Source organism: Strigops habroptila, chromosome 5 (assembly GCF_004027225.2).
Source record: "Strigops habroptila isolate Jane chromosome 5, bStrHab1.2.pri, whole genome shotgun sequence".
In the NCBI taxonomy this organism is placed as follows: Eukaryota; Metazoa; Chordata; class Aves; order Psittaciformes; family Psittacidae; genus Strigops; species Strigops habroptila.
Window position 1 is genome coordinate 64,772,704 of NC_044281.2, and position 24,340 is coordinate 64,797,043.

The 24,340-nt window shown below is 43.2% G+C and overlaps 1 protein-coding gene across 1 annotated transcript; it reads right to left on the reverse strand.

The window, feature by feature from the left end:
• Positions 1–17,305: 17,305 nt before the first annotated feature.
• On the reverse strand, positions 17,306–23,561 carry LOC115608943 (D(1) dopamine receptor-like). The gene has a single exon (XM_030488507.1). The coding sequence runs from the start codon at positions 22,795–22,797 to the stop codon at positions 21,424–21,426; it is 1,374 nt and encodes a 457-aa protein (XP_030344367.1). The 5' UTR covers positions 22,798–23,561; the 3' UTR covers positions 17,306–21,423.
• Between the last annotated feature and the right edge of the window lie 779 nt (positions 23,562–24,340).

The window sequence follows — 24,340 nt, forward strand, 5'->3', positions numbered from 1 at the left end:
GCGGGAAGTTCCCCGAACACACACCCCTTTTGTCCGGGGAAACCCCACGCCGGTACCGCAAAACCATCCCGGGGCTGCGGGGCCCTTGGGAGGGGGTTTGCGTGTTGGGTCGGGCAGCGGCAGCTGCGCGGGACCCTCCCGCCTTGGGGAAGAAGTTCTGGTGAACGAGAATACATTTACTTATTTTTGCAATCGGAGTTAGATCACATCACGAAAAAATTCAGAAACGCATTCTCGTTTCGGAAGTAAGATGCCGGTGTGGATTATTCTAGGACGGTTATTTTGTGTTAAGGTGGAGACAGGCTTCTATATAGGGAAAGAAAAAAAGCCAGGAGTTTCAAGAGAATGCAGACGTGATCTTTGCGTTCCCGCACGCTCGGGAGTGGGAGTTGGGCTCCTAAAATCCGTATCTGCTTCAGTTTCGTGGGTGGTGCTGTGCTTCGCACATCTGTTCAGACTACTTCCCGCTCTGCCCCTTTCGCAAACCCCGAGGATCAGCCCCGCGTTTCCATCGCCCCCGCTCCGCTCGCTGGCGGCTGCGTTAGAGCAGAGCGCACAGCCGCTCCGCGCGGCCCCGACCAGCGGTGCAGGTGGCTGTACAACACCGAGCGGGCACGCAGGTACCGCCGGCCCCTGCCCGCGCACACCCCGCGGGAGCACAGGCAAGGTGCTGACCGCCCGCTGTACGCTGGGGTAACGCGGCGGACAGCGCCCTCCAGCGGCGCAGGGGACACGCGATGTCGGCCGGGAGCTGCGGGCAGGGCAGAGGTGAAACGTGCCGGCGAGGTGCATGTGTCTGTAATGGAGTGACCGGGAGGGACAGTGCCGTCTGCTCCAGGCTGCTGTCGTGGTTAACCCCGGCCGGTAGCTAAATACCAAGCGAGCCACTCGCTCGCTTGCCCGCAGTGGGATGGGGAGGAGAATCGGAAACGAGGTAAAACCCGTGCGTTGAGATAAGAACAGGTTAATAATTGAAATAAAGTGCAATATAATATTACTGGTGATAATAACAACAATGAAAAGGGAAATAACAGAAAGTGAGATAAAACTTAAAAAAAAAAAAAAAAAGAAAAAAAACCCCCAAAAAACCTAACCAACAAACAAAAAAAACCCAACCAAAAAAAACCAAAACAAACCACAGTGGTGCACAATACGACTGTTCATCACCTGCTGACCAATACTCAGCCCATCCCCAGGCAGCAATTGGCAGCTCCCAGCCAACTCACCCCAGTTTATATACTGGGCATGACGTGCTGTACTGGGTTCAGCTCTGGAGTCCTCAGTACTGGAAAGACATGGACCTGCTGGAGCAAGTCCAGAGGAGGGCCACAGAAATGATCAAAGGGATGAAACACTTTCTCTATGAGGACAGGCTGAGAGAGTTGAGGTTGTTCAGCCTGGAGAAGAGAAGGCTTCAGGGAAACCTTATTGCAGCTTTCCAGTACCTAAAGGAGCCTTATAGGAAAGATGTGGGCAGACTTTTTATCAGGGCCTGTTGTGATAGGACAATGGCTAATGATTTTAAACTAAAAGAGGGGAGATTTAGACTAGATATAAGGAAGAATTTTTTTACAATGTGGGTAGTGAGGTGCTGGAACAGGCTGTCCAGAGAAGCTGTGGATGCGCCCTCCCTGGCAGTGTTCAAGCCCAGGTTGGATGGGGCTCTGAACAACCTGATCTAGTTGAATTTGTCCTTGCTCATGGCAGAGCAGGGTTGGACTAGATGACCGTTAAAGGTCCCTTCCAATCCAAACCATTCCATGATATTCAGTGGACTCAATGGGGGAGAGAGAGGCTGGTAATGACTCATTTGTCTTCCTGTGCAATGAGTCCTAAAAAGGGGAGACTTCTGCTTAGACTGAGAGAATGACTGCTGGAGAAGAGATGGGAGGCAGAGTCCTTTCTCCAGTTTGGGTGAGGGGGAAGCTTTTTCAGATGAAACTCTCAATTCCAGCAGCATTTCATACTTAGAGCTCTCCCCAGTTGGTTGTTTTGGGGGAGGGAGGCACAGCAGGGGAGAGAGGGTCACGTGAAGGAAACGAAACAGCTTAGGCAACAAACCATAGGAGAGGGTTCACGACCAAGAATCTCAAGTGGAAGCTGGTATCTCCTTCTGTCCTGGAGTTACATATATAACTGTCTCTGAAGGGCAAGGCTTAGCTGACTGTAAGCTGTGCATGGCTCCTTGATTGGCATGTTGGATTGTGTAAATCCCTTCCATGAGGACTTTCTATGGGCTATAAGAGAAATCTTGGCATCTAACAGGGCTGTGGGTACTAAGAGGCATCATAAAGAACTGCATTGTGACTTTCAGAACTCTCTATGGCTCCAGTGAGCCTAAGGCACATCATGTGCCTTAGCTTAGTAGGCCACCAAACCTTCGAGTTGCTTTCAGATTAAGTTCTGACCACCTGTAATTGCTATATATTATTACACTGAGATCCTTGTCCTTTTTTCACATGCTTGCTATCATTTATGCAATGTGAAATGGACTTGCCTAGCATGTTTGAGATCACTTTTATAGCAGGTTATCTTAAATGTATCAGGTTTAGGGCAAAATACTACTGCATGTTTTAATGAATGTTTTGCTGTTGTATTTTTTTGGACTGTTTACTTTAAATCTCATACACGTTATTACTGTTCAGGAACTAAGGAAAGAAAATGAAACAGAATGAAAGCTTGCCTAGCCTCTCCATAGGGTAATTTTATTCTCCTGAATCTTCTTTGCGATGTTCTTCTACCTATATTTACACACACGTTTTCTTCCATGACTGTGACTCATTTTTTGCAGTAAAGCAGATGTTAGTCTTTGACACTCATTGCTTCTATTTTAATTTTCCTGCACATGCTACAATTTTATCTCTTCGTTCTGATGAGGATATGGGGGGGGACACACAACACTTAACATTACTAAAATCACTCTATCCTGTTCCGTGTTTGCAGTTAAAATAATGTAGTTAGCCTGTGTTGCTGTTGTAGCTGGGTTTTGACTTCTCTTTCCCTTCTGTCTCCCTTGCCTTAGAATATAACCTTTATAGTTCTAGCAGTCAGCTGGTTATGGAGTTATCTTTGAAAACATGATCAGTGTGCACTGTGGCAGAGATACCTGCCTTATGTCTGCAGAGAGCCTGAAACAAATCTCTGAGGAGTTAACGGGCTTGTCCATCTAAGTAAATAAAATAGAGTATGCTTACTATGCGGCTCCTGCAAGAAGGCTGATCTGGAAGAAATTACAGATGTACTGTGTTAAATTGCAATTTGGACCCCAAACCAGGTTCTATCCCAAATTCAAAGCTAGTGTGAACGCTCACAAAAGCAGTCTAAACCATGGGATTCTGCTCAGTTAAGTGTAAGATACAGTCTGAAACACCTGCACAAATCCAAGATGATGGATGCTAAGTAATATGTCTGCAGAAGTTCATGCAAGTCTACAGTGAATCACAAGCTGAATATGAGACAACATTCATTATTATGCATTTTTCCATTTCGGAAGTTCAGACTATAGCTTTAACCACAGTTTTCATTGGCCAGTGACTAAATTAACCTGTTAAATTTTAACTCTGAACCAGAAAATCTTTATTCTGTTTATAGGCCACTTTGTCCACATTAAAGATGTTGTACAGGAAACTGGGTAAGGGTTTTGACTTCATGGTTTTAAGCTTTGAAAATACAGTTGAGGTAACCATTTGGTTTTTATGCAAGTTCCAGTCACTGTAGAGAATAATACATATTTCTTTTATTCCAGCCCCTAAAATTGCAGTAACAATTGTTAATGATTGCAAGAATAATTTTGCTTTACAAGAGGAAAGTAGCCAGTCTTCAGCCTGTCATAAGTTCCTTTCAGAGATGTGGGTAGTGTAGAGAACATTGATGATTCACAAACCTAAATTGTTTTAAACACATAACATGAGCACAGTTGTGTTTAACCTACTTGTTTGTGCTATCAGTTTTCTGATTTCTTGTTACACATAAAATCATATTTGATGTGGTAATAAGCATCATCTACAGGGAGCTAGACTGACCTCAACTACCTGTTCTTGTTCAGGGCAAGCCGAGTTCTGCGTATACAAGACAAAAACCGGTGGCTGAAGATCCATGCAAGGACAGATTTCTCAATTTGATCATGAAGCAGAATAAAATGTTCCCTTACAATGGGAAGGTGTCCAACAGTCCCATTCATCTCTGAACTTCTGAACCTCAGAAGTTCAATCCCTAAAGGGTATCATGTATTTAACTGGCTTTAATGGTAGAGGTGTCTAACGCTTCATGTCCAGCGACGCTGGAGGACCTTCTGAATGCAGACAGTTGTAAGGTCCCTCACTTTGAGCTTGAGCACTGCAAGGCAAAGTTGTGAAGCATTTTTCATCATCTTTCCTCCTTCCATTCCAAGCTGGCAAATAAGCATGACACTGAGAAGTTTTGTAAGATTATTTACAGGTTAATATATTATTAGCACCTTTGACTTGCAGATAGCTGAAATTCTGGGGTTTGTGGCATGTTTCCAATAGCAGAGAAGGAACAAAGTGAAATAAGAATTTCCTTGCTCAAATTTTCCTTTCTTTCTAAGCCTCTTCTAGATCCTGTTCAAGCACATCTATGGGCTCAGACTCATGCATTTGTCTGGGTTTTTGGCATGTTGGTTCTTTCCTACCCTGACAATAAAGTTCCAACGAGGTTCAACCCTACCTTTCATTCAAAAGATGGCTTTTGCAAAATGATAGAAATGTTAATAAAACTGCATAGCATTGATCAGAGACTAGCAGATTTATAAGTAAATTTCTGATGCTGCAGAATCTGAAATCATCCGTATGTCCATCCTTCAGTCAACAGATCATGCTGCTACTGAATGCTCTCTTGGAAGCCAGGCCATTGCAGGCTACTTCAGAATCAGCCCAGAATACGGTTTCCCCTCAATTCATTTGCTTTAACAAAAAATGTTCCACACATGTTTCCACCATCTTTTCTGTCTCACATTCCCTGCAGGCTTTTTCACAAGCTGATCTGAATAATTTGTCTTGTGTTCTCCAACACTGTATTTTTCACTGGAGTTTAGGAAATCTTAGTGATTCAAGGGTTTGGTAGTTGTTCCTTTGCTCCATAGGAACAGCTTTGTTCCTCACACCATGTGTATGTTTCTTTCTTGCTTTGGCTTGTATATACTCAACTCAGATTGTTATATTTCTGATTAGAGATACAGAACTATGTGGTAATTTTAATAAGCAAATAATTTTTCATATTTAAAATGTCACCTACTAAGTGTTTTCTTCTATAATCTGCCTTCCACTGTGAGGATGCTTCTTTTTCAGTCATGCTTATTCTTTACCTGCATAAGCAAACTTATGAAGTTCTTTCATTTCTGTTTCTCAGATGTTAGTCAAAGAGTCATTGTTGTCTCCTTTTGCAGACAACCCTCATGACCACTATTTCCTACCTTCATTCTTCACTGTATAATTAATGGACTGACCTCGGCATTGACAATGCCTCTTGTTGAGCTTGGTATCGGCGCTGCTTAAACACCCCTACCACTCCAGGCTTTTCTATCAGCTGATCAAAATTTTAAGTCTTGTGAAAGGCTGCACTTCAGCTTTGCCTTTTCCATTCTTTAAGCTCATTCAAAATAATTCAGCCTCTGGCCTCTAACAACGAAGAAAATCACAGAAAGAATTGATTTCAACCAGTGCTAAACAGAGGGATTCAGTGACATACCAAAAAAAAAGATCATTTCCTTTCATAGAACTTATGGCATCCTACAGTCCATTTATAGAAGCAGAAAATATATTCCTCATTGTTGTAGCAATACGTGTACAGGCCTATATGTAATTTTAAAACCCACAAATATTGTAGAATGAAAATGAGTGGCCTTTTAAATTGATCTTGGCCACTTATTTTAGACACAGACAGAAGGAGTAGGCGAAACCCATTTAATGTGAGCATTTCTAGAAATGTGAAGTGTTAAAATTAACTAACAAATGCATCTCGAGACTCTTTCTTTGCCGTCTTTCACAATGTGGTGGTGATGACCAACATGCTATGAACAGCTTATTTCATCATTTAAGTGACAAAAGTAACTAAAGAGTAGAAGGCGGGGGAAAGCTAAAATGATTCAGGAGATTAGCTATTAAAATGCTACCAGAGAATGCTTGTATCAGATGGTGTGAGAGTTTTTATTCATGAAGCAGCAGGCATAGTGTGAGGATAGCAGACGGCTGGTAATGTAAAACCTGGTGCTGCAGCGTGAGCTCCCCATTCACCACGTGTGGGAGGAAACATACAGATCACTGACAAAACTCAGAGGGGTGGGATTGCTTCTTGTTTTTCTTCTTTTTGTGAAACGTGAGGAAATTTTGCATTCTGAAAATGTGAGTTGTGAGGGTTTCATTAACAAAATGTAGGTTTGCATAGCTTTTCAAAAAGGAAACAAATTACGATTATTCGACAACCAAGTTGTAAACAGAAGACTGAGTTCTTTAAAATAGGTTAAATGTCTTGTGGTTTGAGTAAAAAACTTCAAAGCTATATGTTGGAATACAAGTTTTTTAATAAATACATAAATTATGGAACAAAGGGCCTGATCTACTAGGTTTCAGTCAAAATTCCAGAAAGCATAAATGGCAAATTTATAAAGCATACAATAAACTGACCTGATATGTTTAATTTTATTTCATAAAACATAATAGAAATGGTCTATTTTTTCTGAAGAAAAATGTAACATGGATAATGCTGTGTATCATCGCAGTGAAGTGTCTCATCTGAAACTGGAGCAAGTTCAGACATTTAAGTTGTCTGTTCATACAGTTTATTCAGAGCTTAATTCTCTCGCCAACTGCTCACAAACAAGGATGGAGATTGGTTTTCCGTGGTGTGAGCTGATATGTATATTATTACAAAGAACAGAAATGCCAACACAGATAATTATGAAAGTTGTCATGTACCTAAAAGGTGGATGTTTTTCTAGGGGGGGGGGGTGGAAAGGCAGATTATGTTTATCTTATATTGCGGTTTATCTGAAGACCTGAGGTAGTAGGGAGAACACTGGTGTACTAGACACTAGCAAACAATGAAGTTGGCTCTGCCCTATAAATTAAAGTGATTTTTATGGAACAGAAATGCACAGGCTATACAAGCCCATGTATATTCTGACAACATATGATTCATGGCTCTTGTATTACAAAATTAAAAACAGTTTGATATTGTGGTTTTTAAGTGGAGCTATACTATGCAGAAATACCAAATAAAAAACCACACCATAACAAATCAAGGAAAGACACATGATTAAAATCAGAACTAAGAACCTAATATTAATAAAAGCAGCTGAGCAGCATATTCTTGCTTGTGTATGTTTCCCTGGACGCTACACAGGCAATTGAGCTTCCAAAAGGGTGGTTTCTGGTTTGATACAAATGTGTATCCTATTACTAAGCATTTGCTGCAGGCAGTTTTTTAAGCAGTTCTGGCATTTTTGTGTCTGTGTTCGAAAATATGGTATTTTATGCTCATGGTAGAAGATATAAAATGATCTGCTCATTAAAAAAAAATGAGCAATAGTAAACACTGCGATTCTATGTTTCTACTCATCTGTTTTCTTGTCGTAGTTTGCTACTGTTAACCAGGTGCGCCATAGCTTCCATGAGTTCTGCTGCCAGGCTCTGCCTGTACTTGTAGTCCTAACATGTCTGTGAAAGGCTTCTGGTACATGTGGAGGGCTTCACGTAGGCCGTTGTGGAAAGTTTGGAAGTGATAACAGAATTTATACCCAAAACATAATTTTCCCTTCACGTACCATAGCTGCTGCTCTTCCCAAAGAATGTAATTACTTTCCCCATTGCCTTGCTGCTCTCCATATGTACCAAGGGATTAGCAAAGCAAGACAGGATTGGACAACTGATAAACTGAAATTCCTTCTCTTATTTCTTAACCATAAAAACCACTCTAAGAGGTTTTCCTCCCCTCAATTTAGAATGAAAAATTAATCACAAAACTTAGAAACCCTTTTTACACCTGCACTAGTGCTTCACAGTTGTGGAGGAAGTAGTTAATTCATATCCTTTGCTCTGCAAGGAAGGAAACAGGTATTATTTTTGTGGCATATACAGCATATGTGTTCCCATCGCTAAACTATGAATGTCAAAAAAAAAAAAAAAGCCTATCCCATTGGTGATGTGGGCTGGCTCCGGCTGCATTTTGGTGAGGTCCAAAGGGAGAAAATCATGTAAATGAAGTCCTGTCCTGGCACTCCACTGCCATCCGTGTGCTGCAGCTCACTGTCTCCTCTGCTATGTGGTGGACTACAATCCTGGGTGACCACTGAGCCTCCAAGCAGGACCTGGGACTTGCTAAGCCTTCAAAGGATCATTCTTTGGATATACATTTTAATCTTTCTAAAGACCTGATGTCTCCAGAAGAAGTCTTCTCATTGTGGACTGAGTGCATTCAGAAGAGATATGCAGAGCATTGGTTCCATTGCTGCACAAAACACCTCGTGCATGCACTTTGCCCTTTTGTGCAATCTCTTTATACCCAACACGGTCAGATATGTGTCTTTTATTCTGTTAGTGGATTATACTTGCTTTCTCCTTTCTGCATCCTGGTCTCTCTGGGACTAAAAGGCTCAATTAGAAATGGAAAATACTTTTTCCACACCCTGGCTTATTAGGAGAGCAAAGTAATGAGTCCTTTATAATTACCAGGTCAGGTAGTAACAGAATCACAGCAAATACCACAGTATCAGGCAGGGAAGGAACTGCTTGTACTGTAAGGAGGATGCATGGTAGCATAGTAGCAGGCAATACAGAATACTGGGATTGCATGCAGGCAGACTGAAATTGAGGAAAAAAAACAACCCTATTTTGTGGATACAGAACCGCATGGTATTAGATACTAAGCCTAAAGGCTATGAAAATCACAATGACTCCAGCTCCATTCATCCAGTTCTTCCAGGTTAACCCCTTGGGGTGCTGAAATTTGTATTTTCTATTTTAACATGTATCACCATACATGATGCCAGCCAAGAGTGATGGGTCTTCTGCCTCTAAACTCCTATAGCCTAGGTTAGAATATAGTGTTAATGAGGAATATTGTCCCTTTCATTTAAAACAGACTATAGCTGAGGCTAAGAGACAGTCATTAGCATTCCCTGAATGGAAATGTATGATTTTTCCGAAGTAATACAGAAATACTAGTGTCAGTTCTCACTGGTATTAAACTATTTTTTCCTGTGCTGCTCTTCTGCCTTCAAAGTTATTTCTTTCTTTGTTATATATAGATTTCCTTCATCTTCCAACAGTGTGTTTCTCAGGAATGATTCTCTTGACTGGACTTCAGTGGAGAAGGCATGTTGTAGCAACACCTAGGGAGAAGAAAAATAGATTTGGAAGCTTATGACTTGAGGCATTGTTTGAACCCAACTTGTTCGACCCCAAAATTACACATTTCAGATTTATAAAGTAAGACATACTAAACAACCACTGAAGCTCAGCGGGACATTTACAAGTCAAATTTTTTGCCTCTGCAGCTCGCTTGTCTCTGAAAGTTAGGCTTATATTCACAAAGGGGATTATTCAGAAGTAAAATGAAATAAATTGTTTTTTCTATTAAAAAAAAGGGGGGGGAGAAGTAATGCATATTCACATAAGCATCTAATGTGCATATATTGCTAGAGGCAAAAGTGATGGTAATAGTGAGCTCAATGACCTGTGCTATAAATAAAATCAGTGTATTTGAATTGTCAGGCATCAGCACAGCACAAAAGGCATTATCCTTTACCTCTGTTCTCTTGTCGCTAGCCTTAGATGTGCTAAGATGGTGCCTCTGAGGTTCATCATAGCAACTTTTTACCCCACTTCAAGGAAATGGCTTCCACTACAAACATCTTTAAAGCTAATTTATGCTTCTTCAGTAGACTAGCTTGTCAGCAGTGCAGTGAAAATCTAGCCCCTTTTTGAAGAAGCCTGCAGTAGGCTGTTGTATCCCAAAAATACTCTGTTGTTCACAGCAATAGTTGCTCTACATGTTATGCTTTCTTGTGCCTTGTATACAGACATTTTATGAAGTCATTTAGGCAGCTATCTTGAGAGCTAGCTATCTTAATACCTATTAAAATCCAGCCTTAAAAGGTTCTTGAAACGCATCAGTGGTGCAGAACTTCTATTGCAGCTTCATCAATAAAAATTGTCTTTGCTTTCAAGAAAGTTTCCTGTGAGAAAATGCTGTTAGGCTGGCTTAAAAAGTAGTCTAGGTGGCTGGACCGGCCCTATGGTGGATACCTGTGGTCAGTGCTAAAACATTTAGACAAAACCATGGGCCTAACTATATGCAGCTGTAAATTGAGATGTGGGAAAGGAAACATAAGCAGAAGTCGTCACTACTACCTTTTAAAAACTGTTCGAAAGGAGAGTATCACACTGGAGGAACATCTGCATAAATGTGACAGCACATGTGGCTTCTGTTGTTGATGCCACTTACCTAATGACTTGGTTTCTGAAGGATTCTCCTCTTCCAAACTTCTTCATGGATGCTGGAAAGGACTCAGTTGGACAGCACCATCAGTCACACATCAAAAGAAGTCACAGTCACAGGCCCAGCATGCTGATTCCCTGCAGCACACTGTTAACTGAATGGCTGCTGCAGCAGGAATAGACAGTACCAGAAGAAACGCAGCCATGGTGCCACGTGAAAGGACATGAGCAGAGTGCCTCAATGATATCTAGTTCATGTAGAACAGCCACTGTCCCCAGGTGGCAGCACCCTGGGAAAGGGACAGGCTTTTGAGGATACGCGCAGTCTGTCTTTTTTTTTGGAGGTTCACCTAGCTGAGCAGAGGATTTCTTTTGACCATTGCTATGTGTGTGAAAGACCTAATAGCAGGAGTGACTGTAGCAGAAGGATTTATGGGTTACAATGAGGCAGAGGATTTCTTTTAAGTTCTTGAAGAGCTTCAGACTGAAGGCTGGTAGCACACCATGGAGGTATCAGTCTGGTGCTATTGTAATTCATGGCTTGGAAGCACTGGATAAGCATGCTTAGAGTACAAATTATGGTTATTAATTACCATTATCAATTAACTTATTGTCACAATGTAGTTTGGTAGCACAATATTCTGCTCTAGTCCAAAGCATGAGATAAAATGTCAAATTACCAGTTTGCTGTCTTGAATCTCAGCTGTGTTATTCATTTCCTTCCCTCTGTTAACAAATGTGCACCAAGAACATTTGCCATGATGTTGCCTCTGATGACTATATTACTAATTTAGGCATTAGTAAACACTCTATGCTCTGTGTTATTTTATGCATCCAGTTATTCAAACTAATTTGAAACATTGAAAACATGGAAAACATGCTAAGGCACATGAAAAACAACGAGGTGGTTGGTGACAGCCAACATGGCTTCACTAAGGGGAAATCCTGCCTGACCAATTTGGTGGCCTTCTATGATGGAGCCACGGAACTGATGGACAGTGGCAGAGCAGTTGATGTCATCTACCTGGACTTGTGCAAAGCGTTCGACACTGTCCCGCATGACATCCTTGTCTCTAAATTGGAGAGACATCAATTTGATAGATGGACCACTCGTTGGATAAAAAACTGGCTCGTTGGCCGCACACAAAGAGTTGTGGTAAATGGCTCGATGTCCAGTTGGAAACCTGTAACGAGTGGTGTCCCTCAGGGATCGGTGTTGGGACCGGTCCTGTTCAACATCTTTGTCGGTGACATGGACAGTGGGATTGAGTGCACCCTCAGCAAGTTTGCCGACGACACCAAGCTGTGTGGTTGGTTGATACGCTGGAGGGAAGGGATGCCATCCAGAGGGACCTTGACACGCTTGTGAGGTGGGCCGATGCCAACCTTATGAAGTTTAACCAAGCCAAGTGCAAGGTCCTACACCTGGGTCGGGGCAACCCCAGGCACTGCTACAGGCTGGGCAGAGAAGAGATTCAGAGCAGCCCTGCAGAAAAGGACTTGGGGGTGTTGGTTGACGAGAAGCTTAACATGAGCCGGCAGTGTGCGCTTGCAGCCCAGAAAGCCAACCGCATCCTGGGCTGCATCAAAAGAAGCGTGACCAGCAGGTCGAAGGAGGTGATCCTGCCCCTCTACTCTGCTCTTGTGAGACCCCACTTGGAGTACTGCGTACAGTTCTGGTGTCCTCAACATAAAAAGGACATGGAGCTGTTGGAGCGAGTCCAGAGGAGGGCCACGAGGATGATAAGAGGGCTGGAGCACCTCCCGTATGAAGACAGGCTGAGAGAGTTGGGGCTGTTCAGCCTGGAGAAGAGAAGGCTGTGTGGTGACCTCATAGCAGCCTTCCAGTATCTGAAGGGGGTCTACAAGGATGCTGGGGAGGGACTCTTCCTTAGGGACTGTAGTGGTAGGACAAGGGGTAATGGGTTCAAACTTAAACAGGGGAAGTTTAGATTAGATATAAGGAAGAAGTTCTTTACAGTGAGGGTGGTGAAGCACTGGAATGGGTTGCCCAGGGAGGTTGTGGATGCTCCATCCCTGGCGGTGTTCAAGGCCAGGTTGGACAGAGCCTTGAGCCACGTGGTTTAGGGCAAGGTGTCCCTGCCCATGGCAGGGGGGTTGGAACTAGATGATCTAAAGGTCCTTTCCAACCCTTACAATTCTATGATTCTATGATTGATAGTTCTTACCGCTTTGATGGTTTATATGTTTTCATTTCCTGAAATCTAAATGGTAAGGTTAGAGAGACTTTTCAGACAGACCATCAAACAAAAGAGCAAATCCAGCTCTGCACACACAGAAAAGATCATTACCTCTTATCAGGTTTTTAGTATGATCTCTGACTGATTCATCTTTCTTACCAACAGCAGAAGTTTTCAACTAGTTTGCACGCTTGATCTTGTTATCCCCTGCCTCTTACTACCCCGCATCACTGGCTTTTTTTCCCCCTCAGCTAGTCAGAGTTTAGGGAGTTGTTCCTCTCACCCTGAAGTAGGTACCTCCATGTCCTGGTTTCAGCTGTAACAGTTATTTTTCTTCCTAGTAGCTGGTGCAGTGCTGTGTTTTGACTTTAGCATGAGAACAACACTGATAACACACCGATGTTTTAGTTGTTGCTAAGTAATGCCTACCCTGATCAAGGACTTTTTCAGTCTCATGCTCTGCCAGTAAGGAGAGGCACGGGAAGGTGGGAGGAATCAGAGACAGGACACCTGACCCAAACTAGCCAAAGGGGTATTCCATACCACAGCACATCATGCCCAGTATATAAATTGGCGGTAGTTACCTGGAAGGCCCAGATCACTGCTCAGGTCAGGCTCGGTATCGGTCAGCAGGTGGTGAGCAATTGTATTGTGCATCACTTATGTTTTCTGAGCTTTCATTTCTTCTATTATTATTATTATTATTATTATTAATTAATTATTATTAGTGGTGGTATTCTTTATATTACCACTATGTTTTACTTTATTTTATTGATTAAACTGTTCTTATCTCAGCCTGTGGGGTTTACATTCTTTCGATTCTCCTCCCCATCCCACCCAGAGAGATGAAGGCAGAGGGTGAGCAAAGAGCTGCGTGGTGCTGATTTACCAGCTGGGTCTAAACCATGACAGTCCACCTGGTCCAATAAATCACTCCTGTCATGCTTGACTGTTTAGCTCAGATCTCCACTGATTCTAATAGAAGCTCAGTCAACTTGCTCACATGTGAAAGTCATCCCAAGATTTGAGCCCATGAAACAGTGCATATAAGCTCCATTTAGCTAGTTCAGATTTAAATATGAAAAGACTAAAATGAAGCGATGTGTTCTCACTGAGGGTGGGTGCAAAGATGAATTTACTTGAAAATATATTAAAATGTTGAACTGCAGAAAACTATGAAAATGATCTTTAAAGAAAAAGGGGAACCTAGCAACAGTTTCTGCAAATTTTACAAATGGAAATGTCTTCTCACTAACTAAACTAAAATAAAACTGGCTCAAGATTAAATTCTTTCTCTCTGGATAAAGATAAACCTACATTTTCCCTAGCGTCTTCATTCATTTTACGCTACGCACAAAAAGATCCCGCATACATGTCCACTCTTCATTTATTGCTATCAGTAGTGCTACTGATAGGCAGTTTGCATATCGTGTAGTAGTTAATCATAAAATGCAGGCCCTGCGTTTTCTAAAATGTCTTGAATGCTTAGACACAGATAGGGACTGGGAGGGATAACAAGCTCAGATCAGGATTACTGTGAGTTTTTTCAAGCCAAATATGGTAGAAAAATTCATCACTTTAACATCTTTGTGCCTTTGTTTGATGTAAATGGAGATCGGTTCTTAAGAGAACTAGAAATCTGAGGAGTAGCCCATGCCCAGGGCGTGCATCCTGCTGTATGTCCCTTTGCAGGAGGAAAGGTGAGAGGGTTCGGGGAAGTGAGTTGAATTATAACAATGAGATAAAGTTAAGAGTTGTGTGGTGGGAAGTCTGTAGCCATGGTGATGAAACCCCTTAGATACATCAGAGTCCAGGGGGGCTGGACTGATAGCGCTTAACATTCAAAAAGCCACTTCAGCCTCCCAGGTGAGGGGGTAAAAAACAGTTTATGAAGAATAGAGAATTTTTCACAAATAGATTTTTTACTGAGAAATGTTTAACCAATTGAAATATACTTAATATGGTGTGTGTAGGTGCATTATCTGAAATCCAGTACCAGAGGCATGATTTTGGCAAAAGCAACACAACAGATGCTACTGACAACCAGGTTGTATAACAGATTTCTCTTTTTGCTACCTAGGTCAGCTGTTTCTCACTGCAATTAAAGCTTAACTGAAATGTTAAGGCATCAGCTTAGCATCAGAAAAAAATATATACAGTTGAGGTATGATCCTGTTTTTCTTGACGTTGATATTTCCACTGAATTCATCATTTATTAAAGTTACACCTAACTATAAACTTGTGGATGAAGTTGGTTTGGATTTCTTTAACCTTTATCATAGCTATTTCATGTAATAGTTGCTAAATCAGAACCGTTTCATTCATTTTTCATTTATAAATATATCTGGGTGGAGTTTCTAAGGCCACAATGTTGTTTAGGCTGTATTCAACTCAGCAAAAGGAGTTACAACAATTTTGCAAGAAATAAAGGGAGGATGAGGGAAGACTAACTTTGGAAAGAGAGTATTCCTCTGATGCTGTGAAAACATGTTTTGCAATATATAAGGGCTAACACCCCTCTGCAATATCCACGTCTGTGAAGGAGGAAGAAGATGGGGAAGGTGGAAGGTTTTCCCTGCAGTTTGGATACCTGAGTAGACTTCCAGTCCGAGGGGAGGGAGAGACTGGAAGGAAATAAAGTCTTTGTAGGTTTTGCTTATTAGGATTTTGCTAATTGAGAGTTTCTTTGAGAATGTATTTTTCTGTTGTTTGAATTTCAAAATTGTCCCAAGGCTTTATGTTTTCTCATGCCAAATGACACATGCTTTTTCAATCCCTTCTCATTCCCAGAACTGACACGTGTAAAGGCAGTGCTGTAACTGTAACAAGCTTCTTAAAGTGCATGGCAATCTCTGAAAGTTTCTGCGTAATGCAAAATAAAGCCCTACATAAATGATGTGGCAAGCAGATAAGCTATAAACAGAACAAAAAAATGTAAGCATAATGTCAAGGATGTGCATGTGTTGAAGTTAATCTTTTTAAAATATTGCTTAGGAATGAAGATGAAACTCTGCATCAACCTGGTGTTTAAGTCCATCTTTGCTGTCCTACTGTTGCCTCTTGCTACAGAGGTGCTGCATGTAACTAGCTGGTGGCACCACATTTGTTTTTAGAAACAACACCTGATGGTTACTGAAATGCCACCTGGCACCTCTGGCACACAGGAGGTGGGACCAGCTCTGGTCCTTCACCAGGAAGGAGTTCTTGTTCTTGCCCTGCTCTATCTCCAGCTCCAGACAGCTCTGCCTTGAGGTTTGTTTCCTCTTCCTTGAAGAATGCTTTCTAGCCCAGTTGTCTAAGAAGGCATGCACACGTGCATGCACGTATCTGTCTCTGTTTATTCCCATGCTTAACTTTTAAACCCGATGAACAGTTTCAGAAAAATGTGACGGCAGGGAAAAGCTCTCAGATGGATAAGTATCCCTACAGCCACCCCAAGAGGCTACAGACACGTTATCCCTAATTCTCATGTGTGATGTAATAGTGAGAAAGGCTGCCATAGCAGCTCAGCTACATAAGCTTTTATTTGACCACAAGAAGTTTGTATTCATTTCAGTTGTGTAATAAAGAAATAGGAGATCTAGCAGGTTGAGAACTTTGTAGACTGACAGAAGGAAAGGGAGTGGGAATTACTTGAACAGACAGGCATTTGGTAAACATCATAAAGTCCTACCACTTGTACTCCACTGAACATGGAACATGTTTTTATTCCTATGGTTAGACATTGGCTAACAAGAATGGTTAGATAAGGTATCTGTGAGGTTGAACTGTTTTGACACCACGGCTATTTTAAAGCTATTTTTTTAGGTCACTGTGACATTAATGGTATTGTATGGTATTGTAAATGTGGAACTACTAGGCATGGAAGTGAACTGCTTTTAGTCAGTGAAATACACATATCATGGTGAAGTATATAGATTTGATGATCTGAGTTATAAAAAATGTGTTTGAGGAATAGCCATAGATCTCCCTAAAACTCATTTCACTTTGTCCTGCCAAGCCAAGAAAGTTGTGACCCAGAAATGGACTAAAAATGCCACCAAGTTTTTGCTTTGGAAGTTTTCTTTTGAGTGGCTGCAATGATGCAGATAGGCAATGACTTTGTCTCTTAATTTCTGCTGAAGAGAACCTCTGCATTTTTTGTAACAATTTTATTATATCTCATCAGACTTGAACCTAAGGATGCTAATTGAATCTTGTGTGATCTAACACAGCTGCTTACTCTAGAAATCACTAGAAAAAAAATCTTGGGAAAATAAGTCTTGCTCACAGAACTGCATTGTCTGTAGTATGCTTAATAGTGGGGAGCCTTCCCAGGCTAGGAAAATAAAAATACATACAGTATCAATATTCATGTTATTAAATCAGTAACAGCAGAAGATGTAGTCTGAAAGGCTATGTGGTGTAGCTTTCATATGAAGTATCTTCAGTATGCTACTTAAAATAAGCAATTTCTGAAATTTATTGCAGCCTTGAACATGACACTTACCATAATGGACCTTACAAATGTAAATTACTGTAGCGTGTATCATCTGCACATCAGTAATGACCATTATCAATTTGGTACAAACAATTCTTTCCAGCATCACTTACGAAGAGCAATTTTAAACCGTCCCTTTAAAAAGCTTCAGTAAAGACCACTTTTTCTCCTCAGGTAAATATCCATTTATTTTCAGGTGCAATCTGAACTATTAATGAACCTTAGTTAGACTACAGCCACAAGCACTGATACAAATAGCTTTTTCCACTCTTAACACAAATACAGTTTCATAAATCAAAGCTACCATGCATAGTCTGATTATTCTTAAGAGAAAACATTATTCAAATATATTCTTTGCCTAATTTCTGCCACCCACTCTGTCATACACTAAATTTTCATCACTCTGTGTAGTGAGTCCAGACTACTTCCTGGGTGAGACAGCTCTCATAAGCAGTTCAAACCTTGTGAGAACATAAACTTTTCCCTTCCATTAATTCCTGACACAACCAGGGGTTTAGCTACTTAGAGCATGGGACTTGCTTTGAGAAACCTGGTCTACTGAGGGCTGATGGGGCGATCTGTCAGAGAAGGCAAAGAGCATCTTCAGTCATAGACTTGCCAAGCTGGTGAAGAGGGCTTTAAAGTTGCTGGGGGAGGGGAATCTCAGTTCATCCTGCTCCTACCAGTTTGATGCCAGTGCGAGCAAGAGGTGCTCAGAGCCTGGAGAGAGATCACTTGGTGGGTAGGGAATTGGCTGAATGGTTGCATCCAGAGGGTAGTGGTCAACAGCTCAAAAGATGTCCAAGTGGAGACCAGTGATGAGTGGTGTTCCTCAGGGGTTGGTATTGGGACAGGCACTGTTTAACATCTTTGTTAGTGACAGGGACAGTGGGATCGAGTGCACCCTCAGCAAGTTTGCTGATGACACCAAGCTGTATGGTGCGGTCAACACGCTGGAGGGAAGGGATGGGATCAGAGGGACCTGGACACGCTTGAGAAGGGGGCCAATGCCAATCTCATGAGGTTCAACAAGGTCAAGTACAAGGTCCTGCACCTGGGTTGGGGCAATCCCAAGCACAAGTACAGGCTGGGGGAGACTGGATTGAGAACATCCCTGAGGAGAAGAACTTGGAAGTTTTGGTTGATAAGAAGCTCAACATGAGCTGGCAGTGTGAGCTTGCAGCCCAGAAAGCCAACCGTATCCTGGGCTGCATCAACAGGAGCATGACCAGCAAGTCGAGGGAGGTGATTCTGCCCCTCTGCTCTGCTCTGGTGAGACCCCATCTGCAGTCTTGTGTTCAGCTCTGGGGCCCCCAACACAAGAGGGATGTGGACTCTATTGGATTGAGTCCAGAGGAGGCCATGAAGATGATCGGGAGCTGGAGCACCTCTGCTATGGAGACAGGCTGAGAGAGCTGTGGCTGTTCAGCCTGGACAAGAGAAGGCTTCAGGAAAACCTTATAGCAGCTTTTCAGTACCTAAAGGGGGTCTACAAGAAATCTGGAGAGTGACTTTTTACAAGGGCATATAATGATAGGAAAAGAGGGTATGGCTTTACGATGAAAAAGGAGAGATTTAGATTAGGTGTTAGGAAGAAGTTCTTTACTGTGAGGGTGGTGAGGCACTGGAACAGGTTGCCCGGAGAAGTTGTGGATGCCCCATCCCTGGCAGTGTTCAAGGCCAGGTTGGATGGGGCTTTGAGCAGCCTGGTCTAGTGGGAGGTGTTCCTGCCCATGGCAGGATCCCTTCCAACACAAGTCATTCTGTGAGTCTAATTAACAGCTTTTATCACTGTACACACACTAAAAAAAAAGCCACAACAAATTGCTCCTGTGCATGTGTGTCCTTGGCTGCCAGAGACTGCCTGCCCACGAGAAGGAAGATGTGTGTGGGCAGAGGGAGTTAGCCCTCTGAGAGATGGAGCCAGCTGATGCTCTAGCAACAGAAAGAGAAGTGTAGCAGGCAGTGAGGGAGTTACGCTTCAGGATTGTGTTTTATCAAGTATGTCAGTATATCCCCAGGATGGGTTTTAGTCTGCAGGGGTGAGATAAGAAGTCTCTTACAGCTCTAAGATTTTTTTGTTTGGTTTTTTTTTTGGAGATAAAAGATGCTGATGCTCTTTCAATACATGTTTCTGGTTTGTGTAAGAAGGAAAAAATACAGCAAGAAATATCATCTCACAAATTCACTGACCCTTTAGCATCTGAATCCATGCACAGTTCACACATGATCACCTAAAAAATAACCAAAGGGAATCAAACTAAAAAAAAACCCACCCCATGTACAAAGAGGGACATCTTGTACCTCTTTTAAACAAATATTAGGTTTATTTCAGGGTTTCTTTCCAGATAAGGCTCTAAGCATGCTTGAATGATAGCTGTTAAATGCTAAGAAAAATGTATAATCATTAAGGAGGGAAATACACCAATTGTGTCTCAAAGTTCTTATCTGTATGCCTTTTTGCCTTCAAGAAAATAGCTAAAGATTGTTGCATGCAAAAATAATAAATAATCAAACATCTCAAGCTCAATGCTTAAGGAGTCATGTTGTCATAGTGAAGCAGGACTAGAACAGATCTCAAGAGATGCTATGCCTCTTCCCCAAGACAGGATTAACAATATCAATGTCATTTCTGACAGACGTTTAGCAATGTCATCTTCAAGACTTTTACTGAGAGAGATGTCGTAACTTCCCTTGGCAATCTACTGCAGTGCTAATTATCCTGATTCTTAGAAAGTTTTTCCGAAGTCTTGCCGTGGTCCTTCTTATAGTTAAGCCCGTTACCTCTCATCTTGCCACTTTTGGCCATGAAGAACAGATTGCAGTCATGCCCAACTATACACCAAGGACACATTCCGGTAAAAAGCAGATTAGCAGAAGCATTTTTTCCCATAAGAATTAATGTGATTGAAGGGGAGAGGGGGTGAAATACATACAAGGACTTAAGGACTACACACAGTTTAAATTCACAGGGAGAAGGATCACGGGGAGAAGAGTCTGGCTTTTCAGCAGCTGGCTTTTCAGCGCTGTTCTGAAAGATACCAGCTGTATCATCTACAAGACTGAAAGTCCAAGAAAACTCTTGCAGTGTAAGCATTTTTGATGTCTCTTTCTGGGCAGCTGCACCTTCATCTTCCTTAGTTGAATCGAAGTCCATGAATTCAATCATAGGCAAAGGCCAGAAAAATGGGTTAATAATGGTGACACTATTAAATAGTCAGCAGCAGAACTCTTCAGTGGTGGACAGTGAAGTGGAGGACAGTGAAGTGCCACTGTGTTCCATTAATGTCTGCTGAGCTGTTTTACGCATACACAAATGACAATAAAGGTTCCTCAGTATTTTCTCTCCTGCAAGCCATTCAATGCCCATTTGCTCTGCCTTTTGTTGCTGTTCATGTCTAGGACCAGTGAAATGTGTTCAGAGAGATGACCTGGTCACTTTTTATTTTTGTGGACCAGCTTGCTTTCTGGAAGGATTAGCTGCCTGAACTAGTAGGAGAAAGGAAGGATTGAAGCTGCCTCAGCTGATAGCTTAAATTGCTCTGGAGTTATAGTGTTAGTTCTCAAACACCGTCCTGCTGTAATACGTTTTCTAACATTTGAGGATGAGGAAAATCCTAGGTCAATATCATTAAGCTGGAATACCAGAGTTGGGCACCTGAAATTGTGTTTGGGGTCCTACATTAAATCAACTGAATTTCCCAGGGTTTTGAGCAGTCTTTTGACTGAAGATAGTGATGTTTTAATACAGTAAATTCCATTTAAGAGCCTAAACACAGATTCAAATGTGTAAATCCAGACACAAGGCTTTGAAATAAACACACAGAAGTGAAACCAAACACAAACCTTTAAGATCAGAACTATGCACATTGTATGATGTGTAAACTGGGAGGCAGGGAATGGGATTTTAGCTAAATCTAATCTTAGCTATGTAAGATTATATTATAGTCTCAAACTATGAGTTGTTTTCATTTTGATCTAATTCTCTCACTATTCTTAATAAAAATCACAAGTTTGATTGAAGAGTGAGGGTGAACAAATGCATGGGAAATGTCTTCTGACTGCAAAAGAGTAAGGAGTGAAGGTGGCCATGGGAAGAGGTTAATATGTGACTGCTAGATCCTTTTGGAATGGACTTCATATTCCTATCACCCCTCTGGGGTAAGAGCAACAGGTTTCTACCCCTCTGGGATGGGATTTTTTTTGCTGTGGGATGGGTGTAACTTACGTGGAGGCACAGTGTGTTCTCCCTGTGGGATGGCTGTGTGCATGAGGAACACGCAATCTCTTATCCCTCTGGAACAGAGTGATGGGGTCTCTCACACCGACCAAGCCCTGTACAGTGGGTAATAGTTTCCAGAGATAGCTCTGCTTTGCAATCTAACTGCAAAACAGCTGGCACCTGACAACTCCTGGGGCTGCTGCCAGGGGCAGCCTGTGTCTGGGAGGCCACAGGCCCCTTCTCCATAGACAGCTCCTCACTGCTGTCCTCTCCCTGAAAGCTTATGGCATGGGGTGTGGGCTGCACCCAGGCAGTGATTGCAGGAGGGGGTACTGATGATGAGGCAGGTCCTCCCTTCTGGCAAGTGGTGTCATGATGATAGGAAACCAGCTCATTGCTGAAGTTGACCCTCTCCACAGTGGATCCAGGTGTGCCACAGCAGAAGCACCGGCAGCCCAGGAGATTGCTGAAAGCCCGCCTAAAGTCTGCATTGAAAGCATAGATCACTGGATTCACTGAGGAGTTGGCCCAGCCAAACCACACAAAGATGTTGAAGGTAGTTTGGCCAACACAGGGTAACTGTCCTTCATGGTCTCTCTTGTGCTCAGGCTGGCAGAAAGGCAGCAGGCAGTTGAGCAGGAAGAAGGGCAGCCAGCAGCAAACGAAGACTCCCATTATGATAGAGACTGTCTGCAGCACCTTGGTCTCCTTGTGCAGGGAACTCCGCAAAGAGGAGGTAGGCTCCTTGCCGTGAGCTGGCCACTGCCCCCCTGCTCTCTCGAGAGTAGAGATACGGCGGATCTGGGCCTGGGCAATTCGGTAGATCCTGGTATAGGTGATGATCATGATGGCCACAGGAATGTAGAAGCTGATAAGGGAAGAGGTGATGGCGTAAGTGCGGTTCAGGCTGACATCACAGCGGGGTGTCCCAGGTAGCCAGGAGCCTGGATATCTTCCCTCCTTGGCTTTGTGCCAGTGGAGCTGCACTGGGATGAAGGAGATGAGGATGGAGAGAGCCCAGGCTGTGGCTATCATGGCACAGGCAAGGCCCTGTGTCATCCTGCGCTCATAGCGAAAGGGGCTGGCGATGGCCCAGTACCGGTCCAGGCTGATGATGCAGAGGTGGAGGATGGAGGCGGTGGAGCACATGATGTCGAAGGCCACCCAGGTGTCACAAAAGCGGCTGCCAAAGAGCCAGGAGCCGCCAGCCACTTCAGTGACTGCTTTCCAGGGCATCACCAGGAGGGCCACGCAGAGGTCCGAGACAGCCAGCGACAGCACGAACCAGTTGGTGACCTTGGCACGCAAGTGTCGGAAGCGCAGCACGGCCAGGCATACCAGCGCGTTGCCCACCAGCGTGCTCAGCACTAGGGCGCCCAGCAGGCAGCCGGTGAGGACCTGCAGCGCCTGCGGGCTGCCTCCCACCGCCGCGTTCCCCATCAGGGGCGCTCCCCCGGCCGGTCCTGACGGCGCGACGCCCTCTGTGGGGCCCGCGGGACCCCTGGCAGCCGGCGCCGTCCGCGGCTGGGAGGGCGCCCACCCGCGGGGGCATCTCTGGCCGCCGCCGCCTGCCTCAGTTCCCCCCGCGGCGGCGGCGGGCTGCCCCGGGGCTACTCACCGCACCGGTGCGGGACCGCTCGCCCTCCCCTCGCCGCGGCTCCTTCCGAGGAAGGGACCGTCCCGCTGCGGCGGCAGCCCCTCGGCGGTGGAGCTGCGACGTGCGCGGGGTCCCGTGGCTCTCTGCCCGCAGCGATGGACGAGCAGCAACTTTCTGTGGTCTCCGTGCGCCGCACGCCCGGAGTGAGCAGAGGGGCGAGCCCGCGTTCCGACGGAGCTGGCTGCCGGGTGGGAATGGCGTGGAAAAGCTGTAGCGACCTTCGTAACGGCACGGAGGGAGACTTCCCGCAGCATCGCCCTGGGAAGAGCCTTTTTCCGTCTTCAGTGAGCACTTGCCGAAGTGTCAGGGACGAGGATCTGGCGCTTTCCAAGCATCTCCTTCTTTTGGAGACCACGATCATATTTCAGATTTCTTAAAGAGCAGGATAGCACTTTGAGTCTGCTTACGCTGAGAATGATACCAAATCTGGGTATTAGAAGCTGTGTTTTTCACCAAAACAGTATTTTGCTATTTTTTTATTGTTTTGTTTTGAATCGAAACTAAAACTGTAGAAACCTAAGACATTTCTAGTTCTGCATTTTGGCAGAAGGTTGTTCATGCATTTCCTCAGACACAAGCACCCAAAACCTGCCTCTTTATTTTCAGCTAGAGGTGTTTCTGGATGTATTTCAACAGTCTTCCATTTGCTGCTATAATAATATGCATGTTGTCATATAAATGTCTTGCATATATTTGCAACCTACTTTCAAAGAATTATCCTAATGCAATAGAGCATAAGCTTTTATTTTGGAAGAATTTATACAGTAATCCTGCCATGAGAAAAAGGATTGGAATCTGAATAGAAAATATCAGCTCATATAATTAATTAAGATACCAAAAAGTTACTTGGTTTTAGATGAGGTATTTTATATTTTCTTTTTGCCTCCTAATTAAAATTACTGTTGCAATGTTCTTGGTAATTAGAGACTGGAATTTTTTAAAACAAATTTTGAACAGCAGAGCCAGCAGCTCAGCCTGTAAAACTCAACATATTTACAGAAAAACTAGCTGGGTTGTACACGTTCATAACAGATTGTTAACATTTGGTCCTGTTTTTTAAGATTCTAGTTGCTTTGTGCCTTGGAGACCACAGTCTTCATAATGCAGCCCACTGTGTTATTCCTGCTGTGACACTGAAAATTGGAATATGTTTCTTGTTAATGTGTTGTCTATAAGACTAACAATTTAAACGATTTATCTAGAATCTTCTCTAAGATAAAATATATAGTTTGTTAAAACAGTAGTAGCTGACCAAGTAACATAGGCCTGTAAGATAACAGCCAACTCCACACCTTGACTTATTTAGAACCATTTGTAGTTCCATAT